The 27,500-nt window shown below is 47.0% G+C and overlaps 1 protein-coding gene across 3 annotated transcripts in view; it reads right to left on the bottom strand.

Moving 5' to 3' along the window:
• dlg4b (discs, large homolog 4b (Drosophila)) overlaps window positions 1-27,500 on the bottom strand; it is a 74,868-nt gene that overhangs the window by 44,852 nt on the left and 2,516 nt on the right. For 2 of the 3 annotated variants that reach the window (XM_067445362.1, XM_067445361.1), the window contains exons 3-5: window positions 27,425-27,495; window positions 12,781-12,942; window positions 7,923-7,973 (exon numbers count right to left, since the gene is read on the bottom strand). In XM_067445362.1, the coding sequence (XP_067301463.1) occupies window positions 7,923-7,973; window positions 12,781-12,942; window positions 27,425-27,495 (284 nt within the window). Of the gene's footprint in view, window positions 1-7,922; window positions 7,974-12,780; window positions 12,943-21,496; window positions 21,611-27,424; window positions 27,496-27,500 lie in introns of those variants that run through there. The other variant, XM_067445363.1, reaches the window with a different exon arrangement.

A 27,500-nucleotide genomic window follows, 5' to 3' on the forward strand; every position in this document is an offset into this window, starting at 1 on the left:
TTACAGGAGAGGGTGAAATATGAGGACATTACCCATGGCCCCACTTTACAAAAGGCTTATAAATCACACAGGAGGAGTTTTTATGAGAAAGTAAAAAATGCAGAATGTTTCCTGTGTGTGTGTGGTGTGTGTGTGTGTGTGTGTGTGTGTGTGTGTGTGTGATGGGTAGGTTTAGGGGGCAGTGTGTGTGTGTGTGTGTGTGTGTGTGTGTGATGGGTAGGTTTAGGGGCAGTGTGTGTGTGTGTGTGTGTGATGGGTAGGTTTAGGGGCAGTGTGTGTGTGTGTGTGTGTGTGTGTGTGTGTGATGGGTAGGTTTAGGGGCAGTGTGTGTGTGTGTGTGCGTGTGTGTGTGATGGGTAGGTTTAGGGGCAGTGTGTGTGTGTGTGTGTGTGATGGGTAGGTTTAGGGGCAGTGTGTGTGTGTGTGTGTGATGGGTAGGTTTAGGGGCAGTGTGTGTGTGTGTGTGTGTGATGGGTAGGTTTAGGGGCAGTGTGTGTGTGTGCTGTGTGTGTGTGTGTGTGTGTGTGTGTGTGTGATGGGTAGGTTTAGGGGCAGTGTGTGTGTGAGTGATGGGTAGGTTTAGGGGCAGTGTGTGTGTGTGTGTGTGTGTGTGTGTGTGTGTGTGTGTGTGTGTGTGTGTGTGTGTGTGTGTGATGGGTAGGTTTAGGGGCAGTGTGTGTGTGTGTGTGTGTGTGTGTGATGGGTAGGTTTAGGGGCAGTGTGTGTGTGTGTGTGTGTGTGTGTGTGTGTGTGTGTGTGTGATGGGTAGGTTTAGGGGCAGTGTGTGTGTGTGTGATGGGTAGGTTTAGGGGCAGTGTGTGTGCTGTGTGTGTGTGTGTGTGTGTGTGTGTGTGTGTGTGTGTGTGTGTGTGATGGGTAGGTTTAGGGGCAGTGTGTGTGTGATGTGATGGGTAGGTTTAGGGCAGTGTGTGTGTGTGTGATGGGTAGGTTTAGGGGCAGTGTGTGTGTGTGTGTGTGTGTGTGTGTGTGTGTGTGTGTGTGTGTGTGTGTGATGGGTAGGTTTAGGGCAGTGTGTGTGTGTGTGTGTGTGTGATGGGTAGGTTTAGGGGCAGTGTGTGTGTGTGTGTGTGTGTGTGTGTGATGGGTAGGTTTAGGGGCAGTGTGTGTGTGAGTGATGGGTAGGTTTAGGGGCAGTGTGTGTGTGTGTGTGTGTGTGTGTGTGTGTGTGTGTGTGTGTGTGTCGGTGTGATGGGTAGGTTTAGGGACAGTGTGTGTGTGTGTGTGTGATGGGTAAGTTTAGGGGCAGTGTGTGTGTGTGTGTGTGTGTGTGTGTGTGTGTGAGTGATGGGTAGGTTTAGGGGCAGTGTGTGTGTGTGTGATGGGTAGGTTTAGGGGCAGTGTGTGTGTGTGTGAGTGATGGGTAGGTTTAGGGGCAGTGTGTGTGTGTGTGTGTGATGGGTAGGTTTAGGGGCTGTGTGTGTGTGTGTGTGATGGGTAGGTTTAGGGGCAGTGTGTGTGTGAGTGATGGGTAGGTTTAGGGGCAGTGTGTGTGTGTGTGATGGGTAGGTTTAGGGGCAGTGTGTGTGTGTGTGTGTGTGTGTGTGTGTGTGTGTGTGTGTGTGTGTGTGTGTGTGTGTGTGTGTGTGATGGGTAGGTTTAGGGGCAGTGTGTGTGTGTGTGTGTGTGATGGGTAGGTTTAGGGGCAGTGTGTGTGTGTGTGTGTGTGTGTGTGTGTGATGGGTAGGTTTAGGGGACAGTGTGTGTGTGTGTGTGTGTGTGTGTGATGGGTAGGTTTAGGGGCAGTGTGTGTGTGTGTGTGATGGGTAGGTTTAGGGGCAGTGTGTGTGTGTGTGTGTGTGTGATGGGTAGGTTTAGGGGCAGTGTGTGTGTGTGTGTGATGGGTAGGTTTAGGGGCAGTGTGTGTGTGTGTGTGTGATGGGTAGGTTTAGGGGCAGTGTGTGTGTGTGTGTGTGTGTGTGTGTGTGATGGGTAGGTTTAGGGGCAGTGTGTGTGTGAGTGATGGGTAGGTTTAGGGGCAGTGTGTGTGTGTGATGGGTAGGTTTAGGGGCAGTGTGTGTGTGTGTGTGTGTGTGTGTGTGATGGGTAGGTTTAGGGACAGTGTGTGTGTGTGTGTGTGATGGGTAGGTTTAGGGGCAGTGTGTGTGTGTGTGTGTGTGTGTGTGTGAGTGATGGGTAGGTTTAGGGGCAGTGTGTGTGTGTGTGAAGGGTAGGTTTAGGGGCAGTGTGTGTGTGTGAGTGATGGGTAGGTTTAGGGGCAGTGTGTGTGTGTGAGTGATGGGTAGGTTTAGGGGCAGTGTGTGTGTGTGTGTGATGGGTAGGTTTAGGGGCAGTGTGTGTGTGTGTGTGTGTGTGTGTGATGGGTAGGTTTAGGGGCAGTGTGTGTGTGAGTGATGGGTAGGTTTAGGGGCAGTGTGTGTGTGTGTGTGTGTGTGTGTGTGATGGGTAGGTTTAGGGACAGTGTGTGTGTGTGTGTGTGATGGGTAAGTTTAGGGGCAGTGTGTGTGTGTGTGTGTGTGTGTGTGTGTGTGTGTGTGTGTGTGTGTGTGTGTGTGTGTGTGTGTGTGTGTGAGTGATGGGTAGGTTTAGGGGCATGTGTGTGTGTGTGATGGGTAGGTTTAGGGGCAGTGTGTGTGTGTGAGTGATGGGTAGGTTTAGGGGCAGTGTGTGTGTGTGTGTGTGTGTGTGTGTGTGTGTGTGTGTGTGTGTGTGTGTGTGTGTGTGTGTGTGTGTGTGATGGGTAGGTTTAGGGGCAGTGTGTGTGTGTGTGTGTGTGATGGGTAGGTTTAGGGGCAGTGTGTGTGTGTGTGTGTGTGTGTGTGTGTGTGATGGGTAGGTTTAGGGGCAGTGTGTGTGTGTGTGTGTGTGTGTGTGTGATGGGTAGGTTTAGGGGCAGTGTGTGTGTGTGTGTGTGATGGGTAGGTTTAGGGGCAGTGTGTGTGTGTGTGTGTGATGGGTAGGTTTAGGGGCAGTGTGTGTGTGTGTGTGTGTGATGGGTAGGTTTAGGGGCAGTGTGTGTGTGTGTGTGTGTGTGTGTGTGTGTGTGTGTGTGTGTGTGTGTGTGTGTGTGTGTGTGTGTGTGTGATGGGTAGGTTTAGGGGCAGTGTGTGTGTGTGTGTGTGTGTGTGTGATGGGTAGGTTTAGGGGCAGTGTGTGTGTGTGTGTGTGTGTGTGTGTGTGTGTGTGTGTGATGGGTAGGTTTAGGGGCAGTGTGTGTGTGTGTGATGGGTAGGTTTAGGGGCAGTGTGTGTGTGTGTGTGTGTGTGTGTGTGTGTGTGTGTGTGTGTGTGTGTGTGTGTGATGGGTAGGTTTAGGGGCAGTGTGTGTGTGAGTGATGGGTAGGTTTAGGGGCAGTGTGTGTGTGTGTGATGGGTAGGTTTAGGGGCAGTGTGTGTGTGTGTGTGTGTGTGTGTGTGTGTGTGTGTGTGTGTGTGTGTGTGATGGGTAGGTTTAGGGACAGTGTGTGTGTGTGTGTGTGTGTGATGGGTAGGTTTAGGGGCAGTGTGTGTGTGTGTGTGTGTGTGTGTGATGGGTAGGTTTAGGGGCAGTGTGTGTGTGAGTGATGGGTAGGTTTAGGGGCAGTGTGTGTGTGTGTGTGTGTGTGTGTGTGTGTGTGTGTGTGTGTGTGTGTGTGTGTGTGTGATGGGTAGGTTTAGGGACAGTGTGTGTGTGTGTGTGTGATGGGTAAGTTTAGGGGCAGTGTGTGTGTGTGTGTGTGTGTGTGTGTGTGTGTGTGTGTGAGTGATGGGTAGGTTTAGGGGCAGTGTGTGTGTGTGTGATGGGTAGGTTTAGGGGCAGTGTGTGTGTGTGTGAGTGATGGGTAGGTTTAGGGGCAGTGTGTGTGTGTGTGTGTGATGGGTAGGTTTAGGGGCTGTGTGTGTGTGTGTGTGATGGGTAGGTTTAGGGGCAGTGTGTGTGTGAGTGATGGGTAGGTTTAGGGGCAGTGTGTGTGTGTGTGATGGGTAGGTTTAGGGGCAGTGTGTGTGTGTGTGTGTGTGTGTGTGTGTGTGTGTGTGTGTGTGTGTGTGTGATGGGTAGGTTTAGGGGCAGTGTGTGTGTGTGTGTGTGTGATGGGTAGGTTTAGGGGCAGTGTGTGTGTGTGTGTGTGTGTGTGTGTGTGATGGGTAGGTTTAGGGGCAGTGTGTGTGTGTGTGTGTGTGTGTGTGTGATGGGTAGGTTTAGGGGCAGTGTGTGTGTGTGTGTGATGGGTAGGTTTAGGGGCAGTGTGTGTGTGTGTGTGTGTGTGATGGGTAGGTTTAGGGGCAGTGTGTGTGTGTGTGTGATGGGTAGGTTTAGGGGCAGTGTGTGTGTGTGTGTGTGATGGGTAGGTTTAGGGGCAGTGTGTGTGTGTGTGTGTGTGTGTGTGATGGGTAGGTTTAGGGGCAGTGTGTGTGTGAGTGATGGGTAGGTTTAGGGGCAGTGTGTGTGTGTGATGGGTAGGTTTAGGGGCAGTGTGTGTGTGTGTGTGTGTGTGTGTGTGATGGGTAGGTTTAGGGACAGTGTGTGTGTGTGTGTGTGATGGGTAGGTTTAGGGGCAGTGTGTGTGTGTGTGTGTGTGTGTGAGTGATGGGTAGGTTTAGGGGCAGTGTGTGTGTGTGTGAAGGGTAGGTTTAGGGGCAGTGTGTGTGTGTGAGTGATGGGTAGGTTTAGGGGCAGTGTGTGTGTGTGAGTGATGGGTAGGTTTAGGGGCAGTGTGTGTGTGTGTGTGATGGGTAGGTTTAGGGGCAGTGTGTGTGTATGTGTGTGTGTGTGTGATGGGTAGGTTTAGGGGCAGTGTGTGTGTGAGTGATGGGTAGGTTTAGGGGCAGTGTGTGTGTGTGTGTGTGTGTGTGTGTGATGGGTAGGTTTAGGGACAGTGTGTGTGTGTGTGTGTGATGGGTAAGTTTAGGGGCAGTGTGTGTGTGTGTGTGTGTGTGTGTGTGTGTGTGTGTGTGTGTGTGTGTGTGTGTGTGTGTGTGTGAGTGATGGGTAGGTTTAGGGGCATGTGTGTGTGTGTGATGGGTAGGTTTAGGGGCAGTGTGTGTGTGTGAGTGATGGGTAGGTTTAGGGGCAGTGTGTGTGTGTGTGTGTGTGTGTGTGTGTGTGTGTGTGTGTGTGTGTGTGTGATGGGTAGGTTTAGGGGCAGTGTGTGTGTGTGTGTGTGTGTGTGTGTGATGGGTAGGTTTAGGGGCAGTGTGTGTGTGTGTGTGTGTGTGTGATGGGTAGGTTTAGGGGCAGTGTGTGTGTGTGTGTGTGTGTGTGATGGGTAGGTTTAGGGGCAGTGTGTGTGTGTGTGTGTGTGTGTGATGGGTAGGTTTAGGGGCAGTGTGTGTGTGTGTGTGATGGGTAGGTTTAGGGGCAGTGTGTGTGTGTGTGTGTGATGGGTAGGTTTAGGGGCAGTGTGTGTGTGTGTGTGTGTGTGTGTGTGTGTGTGTGTGTGTGTGTGATGGGTAGGTTTAGGGGCAGTGTGTGTGTGAGTGATGGGTAGGTTTAGGGGCAGTGTGTGTGTGTGATGGGTAGGTTTAGGGGCAGTGTGTGTGTGTGTGTGTGTGTGTGTGATGGGTAGGTTTAGGGACAGTGTGTGTGTGTGTGTGTGTGTGATGGGTAGGTTTAGGGGCAGTGTGTGTGTGTGTGTGTGTGTGAGTGATGGGTAGGTTTAGGGGCAGTGTGTGTGTGTGTGAAGGGTAGGTTTAGGGGCAGTGTGTGTGTGTGAGTGATGGGTAGGTTTAGGGGCAGTGTGTGTGAGTGTGTGTGTGTGTGTGTGTGTGTGTGTGTGTGTGTGTGTGTGTGTGTGTGTGTGTGTGTGTGTGTGTGTGTGTGTGTGTGTGTGTGTGTGTGTGTGTGTGTGTGTGTGAGAGAGAGACAAGCTGGTCATGTGGTTCAAACGTCTGTCTTAAAGGGATAGTTCAGCCAATAATGAGCCTGATGTTTATATACTGACCCCCAGGCTCCAGGCAACATCGTGTGTCGTCACGAGCAGCAGGGTGTGTGTGTGTGTGTGTTGTCTAAGCATGTTTGTTTGTTTTGCTCTCCTAGAATTGTTCTCCATTCACATCATTATATGACCGACACACAGCAGCGGGTGAGTTAAAAATCTTCATTTGTGTTCTCCTGAAGAAACACACACACACCTATGATGCCCTGGGGTCAGCAGATCAACATCAGGCTCATTATTGGCTGAACTATCCCTTTAAGTTGCACACCAGCTTAAACCAACCAACTGCCACCCACTGGTTTACTGACAGGCAACGTAACCAATCAGAGAAAAGATCTGATGTTTAGAGGCAGGTCACCACAGCCAATCAGATTAGAGCTGCAGCAGCCCTTATGCGTTTGGGAAGAGGACATGTTTTGTCCATGCCGCTCTGGAAAACACACGCGTGTAAATGAACACAGTGCCGCACTTCCCTCTGAAACATACATCAGACAATACACACCGATCAGCTATAACATTATGACCAACGCTACGCTATACGCCCCAAACTGAGCTGCTCTGTGTATTCTGACAGCTTTCTATCAGAACCAGCATTAACTTCTGGAGCAGTTTGAGCTCCAGTAGCTCGTCTGTTTGATCGGACCCCACGGGCCAGCCTTCGCTCCCCACGGTCATCAATGAGCCTTGGCCGCCCATGACCCTGTGGCCGGTTCTCCACTGGTCCTTCCTTGGAGCACTTTTGATAGATACTGACCACTGCAGACCGGGAACAGCCCACAAGAGCTGCAGTTTTGGAGATGCTCTGACCCAGTCGTCTAGCCGTCACAATTTTTAAATACACACTCTGTATTTAATTTGCATAATGCCTGCCTCTGGTCTTGATTGGTTGAACAGTGTCTCTATGCCCCGCCCTCACACACTGCATTTAATTTGCATACTGCCCACCTCTGGTCCTGATTGGGTGAACAGCATCTCTTTGCCCCGCCCTCACACACTGTATGTAATTTGCATAATGCCTGCCTCTGGTCCTGATTGGGTGAACAGTGTCTCTTTGCCCCACCCTCACACACTGTATTTAATTTGCATAATGCCCGCCTCTGGTCCTGATTGGGTGAACAGTGTCTCTTTGCCCCACCCTCACACACTGTATTTAATTTGCATAATGCCCGCCTCTGGTCCTGATTGGTTGAACAGTGTCTCTTTGCCCCGCCCTCACACACTGTATTTAATTTGCATAAAGCCCACATCTGGTCTTGATTGGTTGAACAGTGTTTCTTTTCCCCGCCCTCACACACACTGTAGTTAATTTGCATAATGCCGCCTCTGGTCCTGATTGGTTGAACAGTGTCTCTTTGCCCCTCCCTCACACACTGTATTTAATTTGCATAAAGCCCACCTCTGGTCCTGATTGGTTGAACAGTGTCTCTTTGCCCCGCCCTCACACACTGTATTTAATTTGCATAAAGCCCACATCTGGTCTTGATTGGTTGAACAGTGTTTCTTTTCCCCGCCCTCACACACACTGTAGTTAATTTGCATAATGCCGCCTCTGGTCCTGATTGGTTGAACAGTGTCTCTTTGCCCCTCCCTCACACACTGTATTTAATTTGCATAAAGCCCACCTCTGGTCCTGATTGGTTGAACAGTGTCTCTTTGCCCCGCCCTCACACACTGTATTTAATTTGCATAAAGCCCGCCTCTGGTCCTGATTGGTTGAACAGTATCTCTTTGCCCCGCCCTCACACACACTGTAGTTAATTTGCATAATGCCCGCCTCTGGTCCTGATTGGTAGAACAGTATCTCTTTGCCCCGCTCTCACACACACTGTAGTTAATTTGCATAATGCCCGCCTCTGGTCCTGATTGGTTGAACAGTATCTCTTTGTCCCGCTCTCACACACACTGTAGTTAATTTGCATAATGCCCACCTCTGGTCCTGATTGTCTATTGACAAACGGGTTTAAAATACAGTGATGAAGGAAGCTTCACTGGGACTCCGCTGATGTAGACGACTGCAGTATGAGCTTACCAGAGTGGAGGTGGCGTAGTACGGCGCATGGCCACCGGGGAGCAACACTGGCTGCAACACACACAACAGCAGGACTAGTTACAGGAGAGGACGGGTAGAAAACAACTGAGACTGGACTGAAATATGAAACATCATTCAGAGGGTTAGACTGGAGAGACGAGACACACACGAGGACAGACGGGTCTGAGAGAGAGAGAGAGAGACGGGTCATATTCACTCAACTATGGGTTAAACGACAGCACTGATGCTCATCGACTAGACCGCTTCAGCCACGCTTGGAGATCAGCTCAAGTTTTATTAAAGGGTTAGTTCAGCCATAAATGTAAACTGTGTGATGAATTCCTCCTGTGGTTGGCCAGCCGTCAGACCTCCGCTCATCTTCACACACAGATGAAGATATTAGTGTTGAAATCCGATGGCTCAGAAAGGCCTTCATTGACACCAATGTCATTTCCTCTCTCAAGACCCATAAAGGCACTAAAGACGTCGTTACAAAGCCCATCTCACTACAGCGGCTCTACAATCATTGATGAAGAGGCCAGAATAGAGTTAGTGCGCAAAAAACACTAAATAACGACTTATATAGTGATGGCCGATTTCAGAACAAAGCTTCGAACCGTTATGAGTCAGTGAATCGATTCATGATTCGAACCGTTATGAGTCAGTGAATCGATTCATGATTCGGACCGTTATGAGTCAGTGAATCGATTCATGATTCGGACCATTATGAGTCAGTGAATCGATTCATGATTTGGACCGTTATGAGTCAGTGAGTCGATTCATGATTCGGATCGCGTGTCAAACTAAAGCGACTCCTCCCGTGATCCAGTGATCCAGAAGCCGATACTGAAGTAATGTAAACTGCAGTTACTCCACTGGCCACTAGAGCGGCTCCAGAAGCCGATACTGTAGTAATGTAACCTGCAGTTCCTCCACTGGCCACTAGAGCGGCTCCAGAAGCCGATACTGTAGTAATGTAAACTGCAGTTACTCCACTGGCCACTAGAGCGGCTCCAGAAGCCGATACTGTAGTAATGTAAACTGCAGTTCCTCCACTGGCCACTAGAGCGGCTCCAGAAGCCGATACTGTAGTAATGTAAACCGCAGTTCCTCCACTGGCCACTAGAGCGGCTCCAGAAGCCGATACTGAAGTAACGTAAACTGCAGTTCCTCCACTGGCCACTAGAGCGGCTCCAGAAGCCGATACTGTAGTAATGTAAACTGCAGTTCCTCGTCTGGCCACTAGAGCGGCTCCAGAAGCCGATACTGTAGTAATGTAAACTGCAGTTCCTCCACTGGTCACTAGAGCGGCTCCAGAAGCCGATACTGTAGTAATGTAAACTGCAGATCCTCGTCTGGCCACTAGAGCGGCTCCAGAAGCCGATACTGAAGTAATGTAAGCTGCAGTTCCTCCTCTGGCCACTAGAGCGGCTCCAGAAGCCGATACTGAAGTAATGTAAACTGCAGTTCCTCGTCTGGCCACTAGAGCGGCTCCAAAAGCCGATACTGTAGTAATGTAAACTGCAGTTCCTCCTCTGGCCACTAGAGTGGCTCCAGAAGCCGATACTGTAGTAATGTAAACTGCAGTTCCTCGTCTGGCCACTAGAGTGGCTCCAGAAGCCGATACTGTAGTAATGTAAACTGCAGTTCCTCGTCTGGCCACTAGAGCGGCTCCAAAAGCCGATACTGTAGTAATGTAAACTGCAGTTCCTCCTCTGGCCACTAGAGTGGCTCCAGAAGCCGATACTGTAGTAATGTAAACTGCAGTTCCTCGTCTGGCCACTAGAGCGGCTCCAAAAGCCGATACTGTAGTAATGTAAACTGCAGTTCCTCCTCTGGCCACTAGAGCCGCTCCTGAAGCCGATACTGTAGTAATGTAAACTGCAGTTCCTCCTCTGGCCACTAGAGCCGCTCCTGAAGCCGATACTGTAGTAATGTAAACTGCAGTTCCTCCTCTGGCCACTAGAGCCGCTCCTGAAGCCGATACTGTAGTAATGTAAACTGTAATTCCTCCTCTGGCCACTAGAGCGGCTCCAGAAGCCGATACTGTAGTAATGTAAACTGTAATTCCTCCACTGGCCACTAGAGCGGCTCCAGAAGCCGATACTGTAGTAATGTAAACTGTAATTCCTCGTCTGGCCACTAGAGCGGCTCCAGAAGGAGCAGAATCTCATTGAGTCTCATGTTAAAATGCCCAACTTTACAGCAGAATAAAACACATTTACAGTCTGAGACTAACTGTGGTTTTGGTCTATACGGCTAATTTTGCCCTTCATGACGACTGATAGGGGGTGAATTACCACACGGAGACGCGTTTAGCTATATACGTATACATTTTGTACCGAATCAGCGTTTCGTCCACACGGATCCGGCGTTATGAAGCATGAATCCGATATTTTCCGAAACCGGGTCCCAAAGTGGATAAATCTGAAAACGATCATCTTCCGTCTTCGTGTGTACGGCGAATCCGTATATTTTCTGAAACGGTGATGTCATCACACTACGTCCAGCATGGTGAAGAGTTTAGGGATACAACTACGGGCACTGGCACATCAATATCGCCTCATTTAATGACCGTATCTGCGTTATTGTAAGGGTATGTTTAGGGTCGGGGTCGGTGTAGGCGTTAATAAAACACATCTGTTAAGGAGCAAATGTATTTATTGTTATTTTATCGTGAGATTTTGCCTCACCTCCGACCACTGCTATACCCCTGCTAGCCACAACTCTTCTTCTCCGCTTTTAGTGTATTTCTGTGGCAGAATTACAGCGCCACACACTGGCCTGGCATGCAAACTACATCGTTTTTAGTCAGTTTCGGTAATCTCGTGTGGACGCAGATATTTCTTGAAACGAGGGGGAAAAAAAGATCGGATTGGGAAAGCGCTGGCTTCGTGTGGACGGGGCCTTAGTCACGAGCCGTTAAACGTCGGCGATAAACGCGCGTGAAAATCGTCCCGGTGTGAACAGGCCTTGAGGCCGTGTGTCCACCCAAGCCTGGACACACTGTGAGCGCTTGAGAGCGTTTTGGCAGGCAGCATTTTTTTTTCTCTTGGTAAATGGACTGCATTTATATAGCGCTTTTAACAGACCCTATGGCCATCCAAAGCGCTTTTCATCTTGCCTCACATTCACCCATTCATACACCGACGGCGGTGTCAGCCATGTAAGGTGCATGTAATGTTCTTCAGTTAACACTCGTTACGATACGGAAAATCCGCGGAAGGGTTACTAACTTCACAGGTTGTTTGTTTCCGTATTGATTCTATATAAAATTACAAATACAATGTAAAGTATTTGCTCTGGCTCTTTAAATCATTGTATTCCGTTATTATTGCTTGCCGTCATCAGTTGACGACACGCAGGATGTGGCAGTTGGTCTGTTGTATTAGCCCCGGCCCTCCTCCACTGTGATTGGACAGCTGAGTGAAGAGTGACAGTGATGAGCGCTGCGTTTTCCTCAAAGTTGAACATTCCTCAACTCTCGGCGAACAGTTAAAAAAGCTGAACGCTCAGCGCTTGAGCGTGAAATACTCGCTCAGTGCCTCGGTGCGCTCCAGGCGTTCTAAAAACACGGCACTTTTATTGAAAACATTTGAAACGCCAGCCAGCAGCGTGAAAAAACGCTTTGGTGGACACACAGCCTTAAAGTTCTGCATAATTAAGGGCGTGGTTACTTTATGTGACAGGTGGATAGCCATTTATCCGCCGTCTATAGTCACTGTGTCCAATAAGCTCTGCTCACATCCCTTAAGCTCCGCCTCTTTGCACATTTTCTGTTATCTTGCGATGAGGCGCTTGCAAGATGGCGACGGCTCGACTCTACTTTACGCTTCAGAACGGCTCGTCGGATCCTATGGGTGACGTCACGGACACTATGGCCATATTCATCTACAGTCTATGTTCCTACCGCAGATATCGGGACTTTGTTCAGCCAATTATATCATGCTTGTGCCAGCGCAACTATCTAAACACTCTCAAAGGGTTAGTTTGGGTTAGTGAATCGAATTGGGCGATCCGAATCATGAATTGATTCACTGACTCATAACGGTTTGAATCATGAATCGATTCACTGAATCATAATGGTTCGAATCATGAATCGATTCACTGACTCATAACGGTTTGAATCATGAATCGATTCACTGAATCATAATGGTTCGAATCATGAATCGATTCACTGACTCATAACGGTTCAAATCATGAATCGATTCACTGACTCATAACGGTTCGAATCATGAATCGATTCACTGACTCATAACGGTTTGAATCATGAATCATTTCACTGACTCATAACGGTCCAAATCATGAATCAATTCACTGACTCATAATGGTTTGAATCATGAATCGATTCACTGACTCATAACTGTTCAAATCATGAATCGATTCACTGACTCATAGCGGTTCGAATCATGAATCGATTCACTGACTCATAACGGTTCGAATCATCAATCGATTCACTGACTCATAACGGTTTGAAGCTTTGTTCTGAAATCGGCCATCACTATATAATTCGTTATTTAGTGTTTTTTGCGCACTAACTCTATTCTGGCCTCTTCATCAATGATTGTAGAGCCGCTGTAGTGAGATGGGCTTTGTAACGACGTCTTTAGTGCCTTTATGGGTCTTGAGAGAGGAAATGACATTGGTGTCAATGAAGGCCTTTCTGAGCCATCGGATTTCAACACTAATATCTTCATCTGTGTGTGAAGATGAGCGGAGGTCTGACGGCTGGCCAACCACAGGAGGAATTCATCACACAATTTACACTTATGGCTGAAGTAACCCTAATTGATTTAACATTATGAAAATCCGTAGGTCACTTGAGGACCAATCACACCCCAGCTCAACACACTCTTACCTTGGCAGGTGACATATGCATCTGGGGGGTGTAACCGTGGATACCGTCGATGGGGGCGTGGCCGGCGTCACCGAGGTGCAGCATCTCTGCGGACTTTCCTGTGGTCAGGTGGGCGGGGCTATGCTGCAGGGGCGGAGTCTCCTCGTCATGGTAACGGTACTTCTGCAGAGACCAAGGAGAGAGTCTGAGTTTACTGAGAATAGCGAAGTCGACACCGCAGCTTTAACGATAACGGCACAAAACATTTACAGCCAATCAGAATCAGTCCTTCAAACAGCTCCAGCATTTAAAGAGACAGGCGACAAAACTGCAGCGCTCATGTCGTCCGCTGGATATAGTGAACGCTTATACAGTTACAGACTTTCTGCATGTTATAAAACACTGACTTTACACACACACACACACACACATTTGTTTTTGTGACATATGGGGACATTCCATAGGTGTAATGGTTTTTATACTGTACAAACCGTATTTAATATCCCCTTACACTGCCCCTGAACCTACCCATCTCACACACACACACACACACACACACCTAAGCCTACCCATCACACACACACACACACACACTTTTGTAAAGTGGGTCCATGGGTAATGTCCTCATATTTCACCCTCTCCTGTAATACCTGTGTCATACCCATGGCATTATACACACTTGTGTCCTCATATGCCACAAAAACAAGCACACACACACACACACACACAACCACAAAGACATACACACACACACACACACACAAAGACACACACACAAAGACACAAACACACACACACACACACACACAAAGACACACACACACACACACACAAAGACACACACACACAGGGGCGACACACAGATGCTCAGTATTCCACTCAGCACCCACTGCAGAGCTTGATGATGTCATCAAAGAGAGACGATACACCAATTAGACTCTCAACACACTGCATTCATGCATACTGTACACACACACACACACACACACACACACACACAAACAGCAGCATCAATCTGTTAATCTGTTTCACTAATAATAATATTCCTGAAAGCAAAAACACCTCAGAAAATCACCTGAATCTGAATATAAAGTCCATCATGAACTCACTCAAGTGTGTTTGTGTGTGTGCGTGCGTGCGTGCGTGCGTGCGTGTGCGTGTGTGTGTGTGTTTCCCACGCTCACTCTCTCATTCATTGCACGATGCTAGTCTGGTCGTCATGGAAACTGGCTCTGATAGCATGGTTGCATAGCAACTGACATCACCAGCAAAACAGAAATAAAGATGAAAGAGAAACAAATGACGTTCTTCAGATTTATGAATGTGAGTGTGTGTGAGTGTGTGTGTGTGTGTGTGTGTGTGTGTGTGTGTGTGCGTGAGACGGCAGGATTTGGGCCAAACTCCGCAGCACTAATTAGTCCTGTGTTCTCACCACATTCATCTGTTTGATTGAGCAGCATGCCAACTTCTGACTCAGCCAATCGTGTGAATTTGGGGGCGGAGCTATCTGTTTATCTGACCAATGAAGTGTGTGAATGGAGTGATCAGGAAACATGTTTCGATTAGCATATTTGTTCTACTTAGTGACACAAATGCAGAAATAGCCAATCCACCTTTAAAACAGCGGATCCTGATCCTAAAGGATGTCAGCCTCGGAGTCCAGGCAAAGTTACTCATTTTGGAGCCAAAAATAAAACTAATTGTAAAATAATCTTTTCTATGAGGTGCTCAGAACAGCATACTAAAGTGTATAGCAAATGAGCAATACACTAATCGAATAAAGCCTACCCAAATTACACCCGCATAGGCATAATTTTTTCCTTTGCTTCTACCACAATAAAACTTTACACAATGAAGGTCTACATGAAAAGTAAAGCATCTTATATTAAAAGTTTCTTTGAAAAAATAATTTGAATATGCAAATGAGCTAATGGGCTTATTTTTTCCTATTACAATCAGAAAGGAGTTATTTTCATCTACAGAGCATAATATCATCCCGAGATTCAGAGAATCTGGACCAATCTCTGTGCGTAAGGGTCAAGGGTCAAAACCAAACTGGATGGCCATGATCTTCAGCCCTTAGACGGCACTGCATCACACACAGGAATGATACTGTAATGGACATCACAACATGGGCTCAGGAATACTTCCAGAAAACATTGGTGAACACAATCCACCGTGCCATTCGCTGTCGCCGGCTAAAACTCTACAGGTCAAAGAAGAAGCCATATCTAAACATGATCCAGAAGCGCAGGCGTTTGCTCTGGGCCAAGGCTCGTTTAAAATGGACTGTGGCAAAGTGGAAAACTGTTCTGGGGTCAGACGAATCAAAAGTTAGAGTTCTTTTTGGAAAACTGGGACGCCATCCGGACTAAAGAGGACAAGGACACCCCAAGCTGTTCTCAGCGCTCAGTTCAGAAGCTGATCTCTGATGGTCTGGGGTTCATGAGTGTGTGTGGCATGGGCAGCTTACACATCTGGAAAGGCCATCAATGCTGAAGGTCTATCCAAGTTCTAGAGCAACATCTGCTCCATCCAGACGGCGTCTCCTTCAGGGAAGACCTTGCATTCTCCAACATGACAATGCCAGACCACACACTGCATCAATTACAACATCATGAAGAAGAAGCAGAAGAAGGATCCGGCACTGAAATGGCCAGCCTGCAGTCCAGATCTTTCACCATTAGAAAACATTTGGCGCATCATAAAGAGGAAGATGCGATAAAGAAGACCTGAGACAGTTGAGCAGCTAGAAGCCTGTGTTAGACAAGAATGGGCCAACATTCCTATTCCTAAACTTGAGCAGCTCGTCTCAGTCCCCAGACGTTTGCAGACTGATATAAAAAGAAGAGGGGATGACACACAGCGGGAAACACGGCCACGGCACAACTTATGAGATGTGTTGATGCCATGAAATATAAAATCAACTTATTTTTCCTTAAAATGACACATTTTCTCAGTTTAAACATTTGATATGTCATCTATGTTGTGTTCTGAATAAAATATTGACATTTGAATCTTCCACATCATTGCATTCTGGTTTTACTCACAATTTGTACAGTGACTCTTTTTGGAATCGGGTTTGTACTTAGTTCATAGTTTGGCCATTAATTTTATGTTAGGCTGATCACATTAAATCTTATTTGTGTGTAACAGTACATTACTAGATGTACTTTCAGTTATTTTGGTTTCCAATTGTTGCAGGTCAGAATGTCTTGATTCGTTTGTTCTTTTATGGTTACATAACATTAGTTTCTGAAACTCCAACATGGAGCTGAACTGGGCTCTGTGTATTATTTGCCAGAAAGACACCTCTGAAACCCTAATTTCTTGCTAATGTCGTGCAATTCAGGCAGATTGAAAATCTTCAAGGTGCTTGCATTAATTTGCGAGTGCGGCACATACAACTCTTCTCTTCTATAGTTAAGCTAAAAACTTTATTAGGATATCTTTGTAAATTAAATTGAGATTTAATATATGAATAGAAATATATGCTATTAATAAACACTGTAGTCTATGTCAGAGACTTGACGTGTTGATGAGGCTACACATATTATATTGATCTTGAGAATGTTAGCCTCTTGTATTTTTGTACACTGTTAATTTAATGTAAGGTCTTGTTTTATGGGTTTCCTTCCAAATCTCTTCATTAATTATATTTGGTGGAAAATGCAGCTGCTCGATTTATTACCAAAACTTCCATTTCTGAACATATTACTCCTGTTTTACTAAATGTTTTAATTCATAATGATATTCTTCTAATATGACATTACAAAGTTTTTTTCTTGTAGGCTCCTAGGCCAAAATTACACTATAGGCCCTAAGAAAACACCATGCAAAATTTGGTGATTTAATCACCTCTGTAAATTCACAATGCGACTGGACTACATATCTTACTTAAAGCTGATCAAAGCAGCAGCAGCAGCAGCTATAACAGCAGCAGCGATAACAGCAGCAGCAGCAATAACAGCAGCAACAACAGCAGCAGCAGGAGCTATAACAGCAGCAGCGATAACAGCAGCAGCAGCAATAACAGCAGCAACAACAGCAGCAGGAGCAATAACAGCAGCAACAACAGCAGCAGCAGCGATAACAGCAGCAGCAGCAATAACAGCAGCAACAACAGCAGCAGCAGCAATAACAGCAGCAACAACAGCAGCAGCGATAACAGCAGCAGCAGCAATAACAGCAGCAACAACAGCAGCAGGAGCTATAACAGCAGCAGCGATAACAGCAGCAGCAGCAATAACAGCAGCAACAACAGCAGCAGGAGCTATAATAGCAGCAGCGATAACAGCAGCAGCAGCAATAACAGCAGCAACAACAGCAGCAGGAGCTATAACAGCAGCAGCGATAACAGCAGCAGCAGCAATAACAGCAGCAGCAGCAACAGCAGGAGCAATAACAGCAGCAGCAGCAGCAATAACAGCAGCAACAGCAGCAGCAATAACAGCAGCAGCAGCAATAACAGCAGCAGCAGCAATAACAGCAGCAGCAGCAACAACAGGAGCAATAACAGCAGCAGCAGCAGCAATAACAGCAGCAGCAATAACAGCAGCTGCAGCAGCAATAACAGCAGCAGCAATAACAGCAGCAACAGCAACAGCAGGAGCAATAACAGCAGCAGCAATAACAGCAGCAGCAGCAGCAATAACAGCAGCAGCGATAACAGCAGCAGCAGCAACAGCAGCAGCAATAACAGCAGCAGCAGCAGCAATAACAGCAGCAGCGATAACAGCAGCAGCAGCAACAGCAGCAGCAATAATAGCAGCAGCGATAACAGCAGCAGCAGCAACAGCAGCAGCAATAACAGCAGCAGCAGCAGCAATAACAGCAGCAGCAATAACAGCAGCAGCAATAACAGCAGCAGCAATAACAGCAGCAACAATAACAGCAGCAGCTATAACAGCAATAACAGCAGCAGCAATAACAGCAGCAACAATAACAGCAGCAGCTATAACAGCAATAACAGCAGCAGCAATAAGAGCAGCAGCAACCGCAGCAGCAGGAGCTATAACAGCAGCAGCAGCAATAACAGCAGCAGCAACAACAGCAGCAGCAGCAGCAACAACAGCAGCAGCAGCAGCTATAACAGCATCAGCAGCTATAACAACAGCAGCAGCAGCTATAACAGCAGCAGCAGCAGCTATAACAGCAGCAGCTATAACAACAGCAGCAGCAGCAGCTATAACAGCAGCAGCAGCAGCAGCAGCAGCTATAACAGCAGCAGATATAACCGCAGCAGCAGCTATAGCAGCAGCTATAACAGCAGAAGCAGCAGCTATAACCGCAGCAGCAGCAGCTATAACAGCAGCAGCAGCAGCTATAACAGCAGAAGCAGCAGCTATAACAGCAGCATCAGCAGCAGCAATAACAGCAGCAGCAGCAATAACAGCAGCAGCAACAATAACAGCAGCAGCAATAACAGCAGCAACAGCAATAACAGCAGCCGCAATAAGAGCAGCAGCAACCGCAGCAGCAGCAATAACAGCAGCAGGAGCTATAACAGCAGCAGCAGCAGCAATAACAGCAGCAGCAGCAGCAACAACAGCAGCAGCAGCTATAACAGCAGCAGCTATAACAGCAGCAGCAGCAGCTATAACAGCAGCAGATATAACCGCAGCAGCAGCAGCTATAACAGCAGCAGCAGCAGCAGCAGCTATAACAGCAGAAGCAGCAGCTATAACAGCAGAAGCAGCAGCTATAACAGCAGCAGCAGCAGCTATAACAGCAGAAGCAGCAATCACAACAGCAGCAATAACATTAGCAGCAATATGAGCAGCAGCAGATCAGGCTATGGCAGACGTGTCATTCAACCTATTGTAAGTCGATGTATCATCACAAGAGTCTTGAAAATATATTATGAAGGTTGAAAAGTTACCTAGTGCTGCTTTAACGGGTATCTTCAGCGATTAGCATATGGCTTTGTATCAGTAGAAAACTGGAGTATATTCAAATGATTGTGAACCCATCATATCTCCCTGAGACAAGAGATTTATGCATTTTATTTCTGGAAAAATTCCTCCCGTGAAGCAAAAATCATCAATTTGCCCACTGGAGGAATGTTTGCCCAGAGGCTAAAGACTCCAGCCAGCAGAGGGAGCCATTTCCTCATGTTTTCAACTCGTGCGTGGGGATGGAGATCACACTCACAGCTCGGCTCGCAGCTCAGCCTCAGGCATTCATGTTTAAAGCAATGTAAGTGTTTTAACTTCTCAAACTAATTCCTATGAAAGTTAAGCTTTCAAAGGCATGAACTGAAAACACGGCAGACTGAACACGCGCTGAGAACGACAGCCACGAGCGCGGACTCCTGCTGCGTTTGTGACACTCCCTCAGCGGCTCACTCACATTATATTGAACACACACCTTCAGTTTGTAATAGTAGTGTCTGTTCTCTAACTGAACTGATCTTATGAAGATGATCGCGGTCGCGGTGGGAAAGTGATCAGTAATCCAGTAGCGGTGGCTGTGGGCGTGGCCTCACAGGGCAGCGAAGCATTCTGGGAATTGCAGTCTTTCTTCCTCATGAGACAAAAATAAATTTTCTGTCTTTTCTCAGTCTAGAAAGCACCAAATTCAAAAATATTTTCACATTTCTACTACATTAATGACCCAGATTAAATACAGATTCATCTTCCCAGCGCTGAAGTACTCCTTTAAGCCCTACTCGCACAGGATTAGTTTTATTTAGGGACCTGTGTGATTTAGAAATGACACCACATCATCGAATGAGCTACAACTAACCAGAGAGAGAGCTTTGCTGAAAACAAGCCTACATTTCACTACATTACTAATGTCTTGCTGGAAATTAAAGGTGTGGTTGCATGCGATTTGACTTGTGTAACTTTAGTTAGTGTGTAATGTCGCTGCTTGAGCATTAACAGTCTCTGCAAAGTTACAGCGCTGAAAGTTCACTGCAAACGGAGATATTGTCTTTTAAAGTTACGGCAGTTTATTGCCTACAAAAATGGCCGGTTTGGACTACAACGAGCTTCTTCCTGGGTTGGTGACATCATAAACCCTCAATAGTCTCCGCAGATATGACTTCTGCCTGTAATGGGAAGGGGCGTGGCCTTAACCAGTGCTTCAGCCAATCAAAATACAGGAAACTACATTTGGCCATCTGACCAATCTAAGACCATTGTGTTTTTCGGAGGGAGGGGCTTCAGAGAAGCAGGAAGCAGACGAGCCGTTCAAAGCACAGACAGCGGTGTGGAATAAAGGGAGGATAGAAGAAAAATACAGCACTTTTAAAAAAGAAGTATTAAGGCATTATACTGCGCCCCATAAACACAACCAAGCCTAGAAAAACACACAGAACCACCGCTTTAAATAAAAACAGATGCACAAAGTGAGCAGCAGATGTGAACCCAAGCATCTCATTGGATTCGGACTCCACAAAGGAAGCTTGTCTCAGCCTTCGGACACAGCCAATATTATAACCAGTTATCTTAAAGGGACAGCGCACCCAAAAATGACCATTTCCCAACCGTACCGACTCAGGAGCGTTTCCCATGAAGACACATGAAGCTCCTCACAGCTAGAGATCTACTCATGAGAATGATCTGGATAATTAGAGTCAGGGCTGGGACTTACTTCAGAACTCTAGAGGTGAATGTTCGGCCCTTTACAGCTCCTTCACACTTCACAACAACAACTACAGTGGCCATTACTGTACCTCTCTAAAGCAGGATGGACTGTGATTGGCTGTCGACCGTTATCAAATATCAATAGAATATCTGTGGACTCTGATAAAACAAACTTAAACGCACACACACACACACACACACACACACACACACACACACACACACACTGCCCCTAAACTTACCCATCACACACACACACACACACACACACACACACACACACACACACACACACACACACACACACACACACACACACACACACACTGCCCCTAAACTTACCCATCACACACACACACACACACACACACACACTGCCCCTAAACACACACACACACTGCCCCTAAACTTACCCATCACACACACACACACACACACACTGCCCCTAAACTTACCCATCACACACACACACACACACACACACACTGCCCCTAAACTTACCCATCATACACACACACACAAACTCTGTCTCTCTCTCTCTCTCTCTCTCTCTCTCTCTCACACACACACACACACAAACTAACATATACTTTCTCTCTCTCTCGCTTTCACACACACACACACACACACACACACACACACACACACACACACACACACACACACAAACAATAACACACAATCACACACTCTCTCACACACACACATACACATACAATAACACACAATCACACACTTTCAGACACACACACTCTCTCTCTCTCTCTCTCTCTCTCTCTCTCTCTCTCTCTCTCTCTCTCACACACACACACACACACATACACAGGTGGAAATCACCAGTAACACTAAAGACACACACACATTCAACTGCTTACACACCTGCTTGTTCTTCAGAATGTAGAAACAGTTTGCACTGTATGTTACACACACACACACACACACACACACACACACACACACACACACACACACACACACACACAAACACACACACACAATGTATAAATGAGATGGGAGCTCGAGACGACAGCGGCGCTGATCACGGGCGCGTGCGAAGGCTGCAGTATTCAGACACATCGCGCGCGCGCATGCATACACACACACACACACACACACACACGCACGCGCGGCTGCAGCGGTCTTACCTTAGTGGTCACTATACACAGGCAGTCCATGTCAGGACTGAAGGGCGACAGACGCGCTGAGTCCCCCCCCACCCTCCCTCCGCCGCTCTCTCTCTCTCTCTCTCTCTCTCTCTCTCTCTCTCTCTCTCTCTCTCTCTCTCTCTCTCTCTCTCTCTCTCTCTCTCTCTCTCTCACGCGCGCGAACAACAGAGCGACGCGCGCGTGAAAACATGAGCGGAAACACTGAGGCGGTGGGTGACTACTGTTGCCATGGCAGCGAACTATTGTTGCTCTGGCAACTGTAGAGCAGTTGCCATGGAAACTGCGAGAGACTGTTTGACACGCGGGGTCAAAGTTGAAACCCTAAAGCCTAGATTGGACGAACTGACGGCTCTTTCATCTGCAGTGCTTTTGGACCCAGAGACGACACTCCATTTATCTCCGGATTTCAGGTTTAAAGTCTCCATGAAAGTAAAGTTGCGGCAGCCTTTTCTCCGCTGTATGACCGAGTGAAAGCGCTTCGCAAACAAGAACAAATGAAGGTAATCATCTTAGTTATGGATATAGTTAAAGGGTAGCCTAGAAATCTAGACGCAGCCTAGCGGCAGCAAATCTAATCTGCCCGCGAGTGTCGTCTAGCAACTCTCAATACCCTTCTGAGCTGTAAACGCCAAACTCTGGTCGGGCCAATCACATCGTGTATAGAGTCGGTGGGCGGGGCTATAATGACGACGGCCGAGTTGCGTTTGCGTGCTTCTAGTAAACACAGAAACTGGCGAACGGCGGCGGTCTTTCGAATCAGCTTTGACCGCGCCTCCGGAAGACTTGAGTTCAGCTTTTCTCTGAGAAAAGAACAAAGAACGGCACTGAAGTCATTCTGAAGAAGGGAAGATGTGTTCGGAGTTTAGCCGACCGGATACGGCGAATGTTTAATCTGTCAGCGAGCTCTGCTTCACCTTCGTTGCTCTGGTTGGTGTAGCGCTATCCTATCGCGTGCAGAGGGAGTTTGAAAGACAACCGTTTATCCGCCCCTCGGATTGAGCCGTCAATGGAGAGTTTCCAGACCAAACATTTTGATAGATAGATGGATGGATGGATGGATGGATGGATGGATGGATGGATGGATGGATGGATGGATGGATGGATAGATAGATAGATAGATAGATAGATAGATAGATAGATAGATAGATAGATAGATAGATAGATAGATAGATAGATAGATTGATTGATAGATTATTGTAATGCTCTACTGGGTGGTTGCCCTGCTCGCTTAATAAACAAACTCCAGCTAGTCCAAACCGCAGCAGCTCGAGTTCTTACTAGAACCAGGAGGTATTGTGCCCTGGTGGCCTGTAGACAGTAGCCAACACAAATGTCAGACGGGATTTATCATTTTATCTGGTGTATGTTATAGATACCAATGCAACAGCCGCTCTAGCGCTCCCCAAAATGGCGGCGCTTAGGCCATGTGATGTCAACCTCCAGAGTAGGGGTGTCCATGGTTAACCGATTAACCGTTAAAAATTGCGTAACCGAGTGAAACATTTTGCTCGGTTAAGTGGCGTCAATGACGTACTTTGAATTTAGTTGTAATATATGTTTGCACCACTAGAGACCGCCAGAGCGCTCCCAGACATTTGTAATATCCACAAGAAGATGTCATGACCAGCTTAGTGTCTAACATGAAGCGGGCAAAGAAAGCGTGGGAGCACTTTAAAAATGAGAGTGACGGGGCAAAATGCAAGTATTGCAATGCAGAGCTTACCGCATTTTTCAGGTTATAAGTCGCTCCGGAGTATGAGTCGCATCAGTCAAAAAATGCGTCATGAAGAGGAAAATAACACACGTCGCACTGGACTAAAAGTCGCATTAGGGCAGAAGCAGAGCGGGAGCCGCGCGCGCTGTGCATAACGGATCAGAAGAAAGAAAGTTTGAAGTGAGAAACTTGTGAATGACTAGAGAAAAGCAGACGTTACTTTAACTGTAATGAAGAAAACAAAAAAGCTGATCGCGGACTGAAAGCAAGATGGCCAGAGCTGAAGGAACGAGTCCACAGACGCTTGAACTCTCTGCCGGGAGAGGCTCAGCCGCGCGAGACGAACGCTGTCTGTGTGAATCGCTCTCCGCTGCATATTTTACTGCATGCCCTAATCATGACGGCGCCCTCGCGGCCACTCGCATTGCTCGTGAACTGGAGCGCATCTCATCCTAATTTAACCAAACTCAGCGTACGCCTCACAGACATGAAATGGATCTTAAGAAACTTCAAATGTCTTTTAACAATTTAAAACGAAAAGAAATAGGCTACTCTCTGATTGTGTAATCCATGATGTGCATTTCTCTCTATAGGCGCGTTCACTACGGAGATGGCGGTCGTCAAATTAAACTTCAAAGGAATTATATTTGAAACTAGACTTCTGAGTAATACTGAAGATATTATTATAAATTACAGCAACACCTCCCCCTTTACCTTTCAGACGTGGCTCATGTTTATAACAATAATCTCGGGGGGTGCACTCATTTAAAGTAATGAAATCATCAGGTTTTAGCCAGGTTTCTGTCAAACACAGCACATCTAAGTTATGATCTATAATCATATCATTGACAATAAGCGCTTTTGGCGAAAGGGATCGAATATTCAGCAACCCGAGCTTTATCAATTGTTCATCCGTATTATATCTGTTGTTTATTTGTTGGACATTAATGAGGTTTTAACTGTCGAATGGATTTGATGTTTTTATTTATTAATTCGGGGAACAGACAGATTACCCTGCCGTGGTCATCCTCAGCTCGAGTCAGAATATGAGTCTGATGCTCATTGGGCTGTGATTATGGGGCGTGTTTCAACCCAACCGGGAAAGACTTCGATTGGACAGACCGACAACTAATCAGAGCAGCGGAGCGCGCGTGCAGACAGGGTTACGCCGCATTCACACGGGGCATAGGCGTCAACGCTTCCCATTTACTTTGAATGGGTGACATCATCCGTTGCCGAACTGAAATGGGTTCCGTTGCGGCGCTTCACTCGCGTTGCAAGCGGCAGAAGTTGAAGATTTCACAACTTTTCAAGCGCCAGCGCAGGCGTCATCCAATCAGATCGCCGTATGCAAATATCCTACAGCAGATGCTAGCCAATTGCGTTCATTACTGCTCCGTGAACCATCCAGACGCAGCTCCCGGGCCAGTACGTGATATTCTTCCCGCTGTCGGCGCTTTTTCAGGATTTGTTACACGGCTCTGTGAAATATTTGATTCTGATTGGTCAATCACGCATTCCAGCGGTGTGTTATTCCCAGATAACACACACCGCTCATCCGGGTACTGCGAGTTATCTTGACCGGTTCTACTTCTGTGCTTAACGCTGGCGCCATCTTGTGGCTTAAACTGCCGTGGGTTACAATGGAAGACTTCAAGGCGGGTTTCCTTTATAAAGTTTTAAATATGGATATTTTTCTGACACAAACGCATCGATTGGAATCAGACGGCTCTATTAACCCATCGGAGTCGTGTGGAGCACGTTATTTGACGGACAGCTGCATTTAATGGACTTCAGAAACAGCTCCAACTACTGCTGGTGTAACCCCAACTGTTCGGACCGGGACTCGAACCCGGGTCCGCCGGCATGAGCGTCGGACGCTCTAACAAGGAGGCTAAAGGCTGCAACCCCTAGCGTCAGTCGCTAGAGCATCTCTTGAGGTCAGAGGAGTGAGGTTTACTGGGGCAGCAACTACTACTAGCTGGCCTCTGTTACACTGGGATTAACGTTAGCCTGGACTTTTTAAATATAACTCTGATTGTATTTGTCTGACAGAAGAATGTCATAAACACCTATAATGACCTGAGGGTGAGTAAATCAGAGGCTTGGGTTCATCTTTGGCTGAACTAACCCTTTCAGCATTCATTCTCAACATTTAGCAGCAATAGATAAAGGCTTAACGCAGTCTGGATCTGTTCTTCTTCGCGGAAGCTTTGCGTAAGAGCTAATAAAATATTTAATCTCAAGACAATATTTAGTGTGCGATTTATTTGAGACTAGTAGGCGTGTAATAAGCGGGATAATGTCCACCCAGCCGGTTGTTATCTCAGAATAAACCCCTTCAGAGTGACGCTCCGCTTCGCCTCGGGGTCCTGATCACTCTGGAGGGGTTTATTCTGCGATAACATCCGGCTGGGTGGACATTAGCCCTTACTTAATATACTCAACAGCTTCAAGCGTCTGTGCAGTGCACTGACAACAACTACACGGGCAATCGCACTCACACACACAACCAAATCGGCATCCATTTCGTCTCACAGACTAGCGGTCATAAAAAGGCGCTTTTTTGTGTTGTGTTTTGGTCCAAGTAGCAAGTTAATGTGATTGGCTGTTGTCACTATGACGATCGCGTCAGCACCCAGCTTCAGCCACGCCCCCCGTCAACCGTTAACGCCTACGCCCCGTGTGAATGCGGCGTTAGGGTTAGGGTAAAATGTGTGTTATTTTGGCAAGTTTGCTGCTAAAATTGGCATTCCTGGGTCAATATATCCCATAATTGAGGTCGCCTCAACCCGCGGACATGGAAAAGAATCGGCGGGAAAACCGCAGACTTGGCAACACAGTGCAGTTGAGTTCTGTTGACATTTATAACGTTATGCGTCGCTCCGCTGCTCTGATTGGTTGTCGGTCTGTCCAATCGAGGTCTTTTCTGGTTGGGTTGAAACACCCCATAATCACAGCCCAATGAGCATCAGACTCATATTCTGACTCGAGCTGAGGATGACCACGGCAGGCCTGGTTCTAGTAAGAACTCGAGCTGCTGCGTTTTGGAGTTTAGGTTCTGTGTGGCAGGATAACCACTTATATTGAGGGGTGGCTCCGCCCACTTTCTCCCCATAGGTTCGTGCATCTCTGCTGCTCAGCCATTGGTCAGGCTTGAGTATTTTCACTGTTATTCTATAATCCACAGTAATCATAGGAACAGGAGTTCTCCCATCGCATCTAGCGACGCAATACAGAGTTAACCGCTAGAGTTATCATTTCAGTTTTGTTATAGTTATGGTTTTGCAAAATGTAGTTATGCAAAAGTTTAAACAGTAATTTTAACTAAACACTCCACTTTTTTGGAAAATAGGTCTTATTTTCTAAGCCCATTATGCTGCGTTCACACAGCACGCGAATGACGCAATTCGCGCGAGTGATTTACATGTCAAGTCAATGCAGAGACGCGAATAGGCATTCTGCGGCGCGATTCGCGCGAATGAGGCGGCAATGATCAACCGAATTGAGTGTTTTGAACGCGAGATTCGCGCGCACCGCGCGAAACACGCGAATCGCTCAAGTTGAAAAATCTGAACTTTGGCGGATATTCGCGCCGCGTTAACCCATTGAGGATCAGGCGATCAGCGGAGCTCAGCACTCATCAACCCCGGCGAGAGCAGCCTTAACTCGGCTAGTCCTTCTGCTGAGTTTTGCCCTTTTTGAACCCATTTAGCCGATCTCTGTATCTGGCGGTAGCACTTTTAGCATAGCTTAGCATACATCATGGAATCGGATTAGACCATTAGCAGAATGAGCAGAATTAACTACAGAAGAGTCAAGTTTTAATAGGGGAATATAGTGAAGTCTTTGGTCATTTTTGAGCGCGATGCTAATGGTCTAATCCGATTCCATGATGTAGGCTAAGCTATGCTAAAAATGCTACCGCCAGAGATCGGCTGAATGGATTCAAAATCGGTAAAACTCAACTGTTTAACTCTAAGGGACTTAGAAAATGAGCCTATTTTTTTTTTTTGAAAGTGGAGTGTTCCTTTAACAAAAGCATTTTTACATCCGTTGGACTTTTGTTGATAATTAGTATGTAGATAAGTAGTTGATAATGAGTTCAAGACATTATAACAATACAAGCTTCAGCTATGATTCACTCACACACACACACACACACACACACACACACACACACACTCACTCACCAGTCCTGGTGTGAGTGCTCGACCTCCGGTTTGATTCTCAAACACCGTCAGCTCATAAAACTCCTGAATGTCTGCG

The sequence above is a fragment of the Pseudorasbora parva genome, chromosome 6 (genome assembly GCF_024679245.1).
Source record: "Pseudorasbora parva isolate DD20220531a chromosome 6, ASM2467924v1, whole genome shotgun sequence".
NCBI lineage: Eukaryota > Metazoa > Chordata > Actinopteri > Cypriniformes > Gobionidae > Pseudorasbora > Pseudorasbora parva.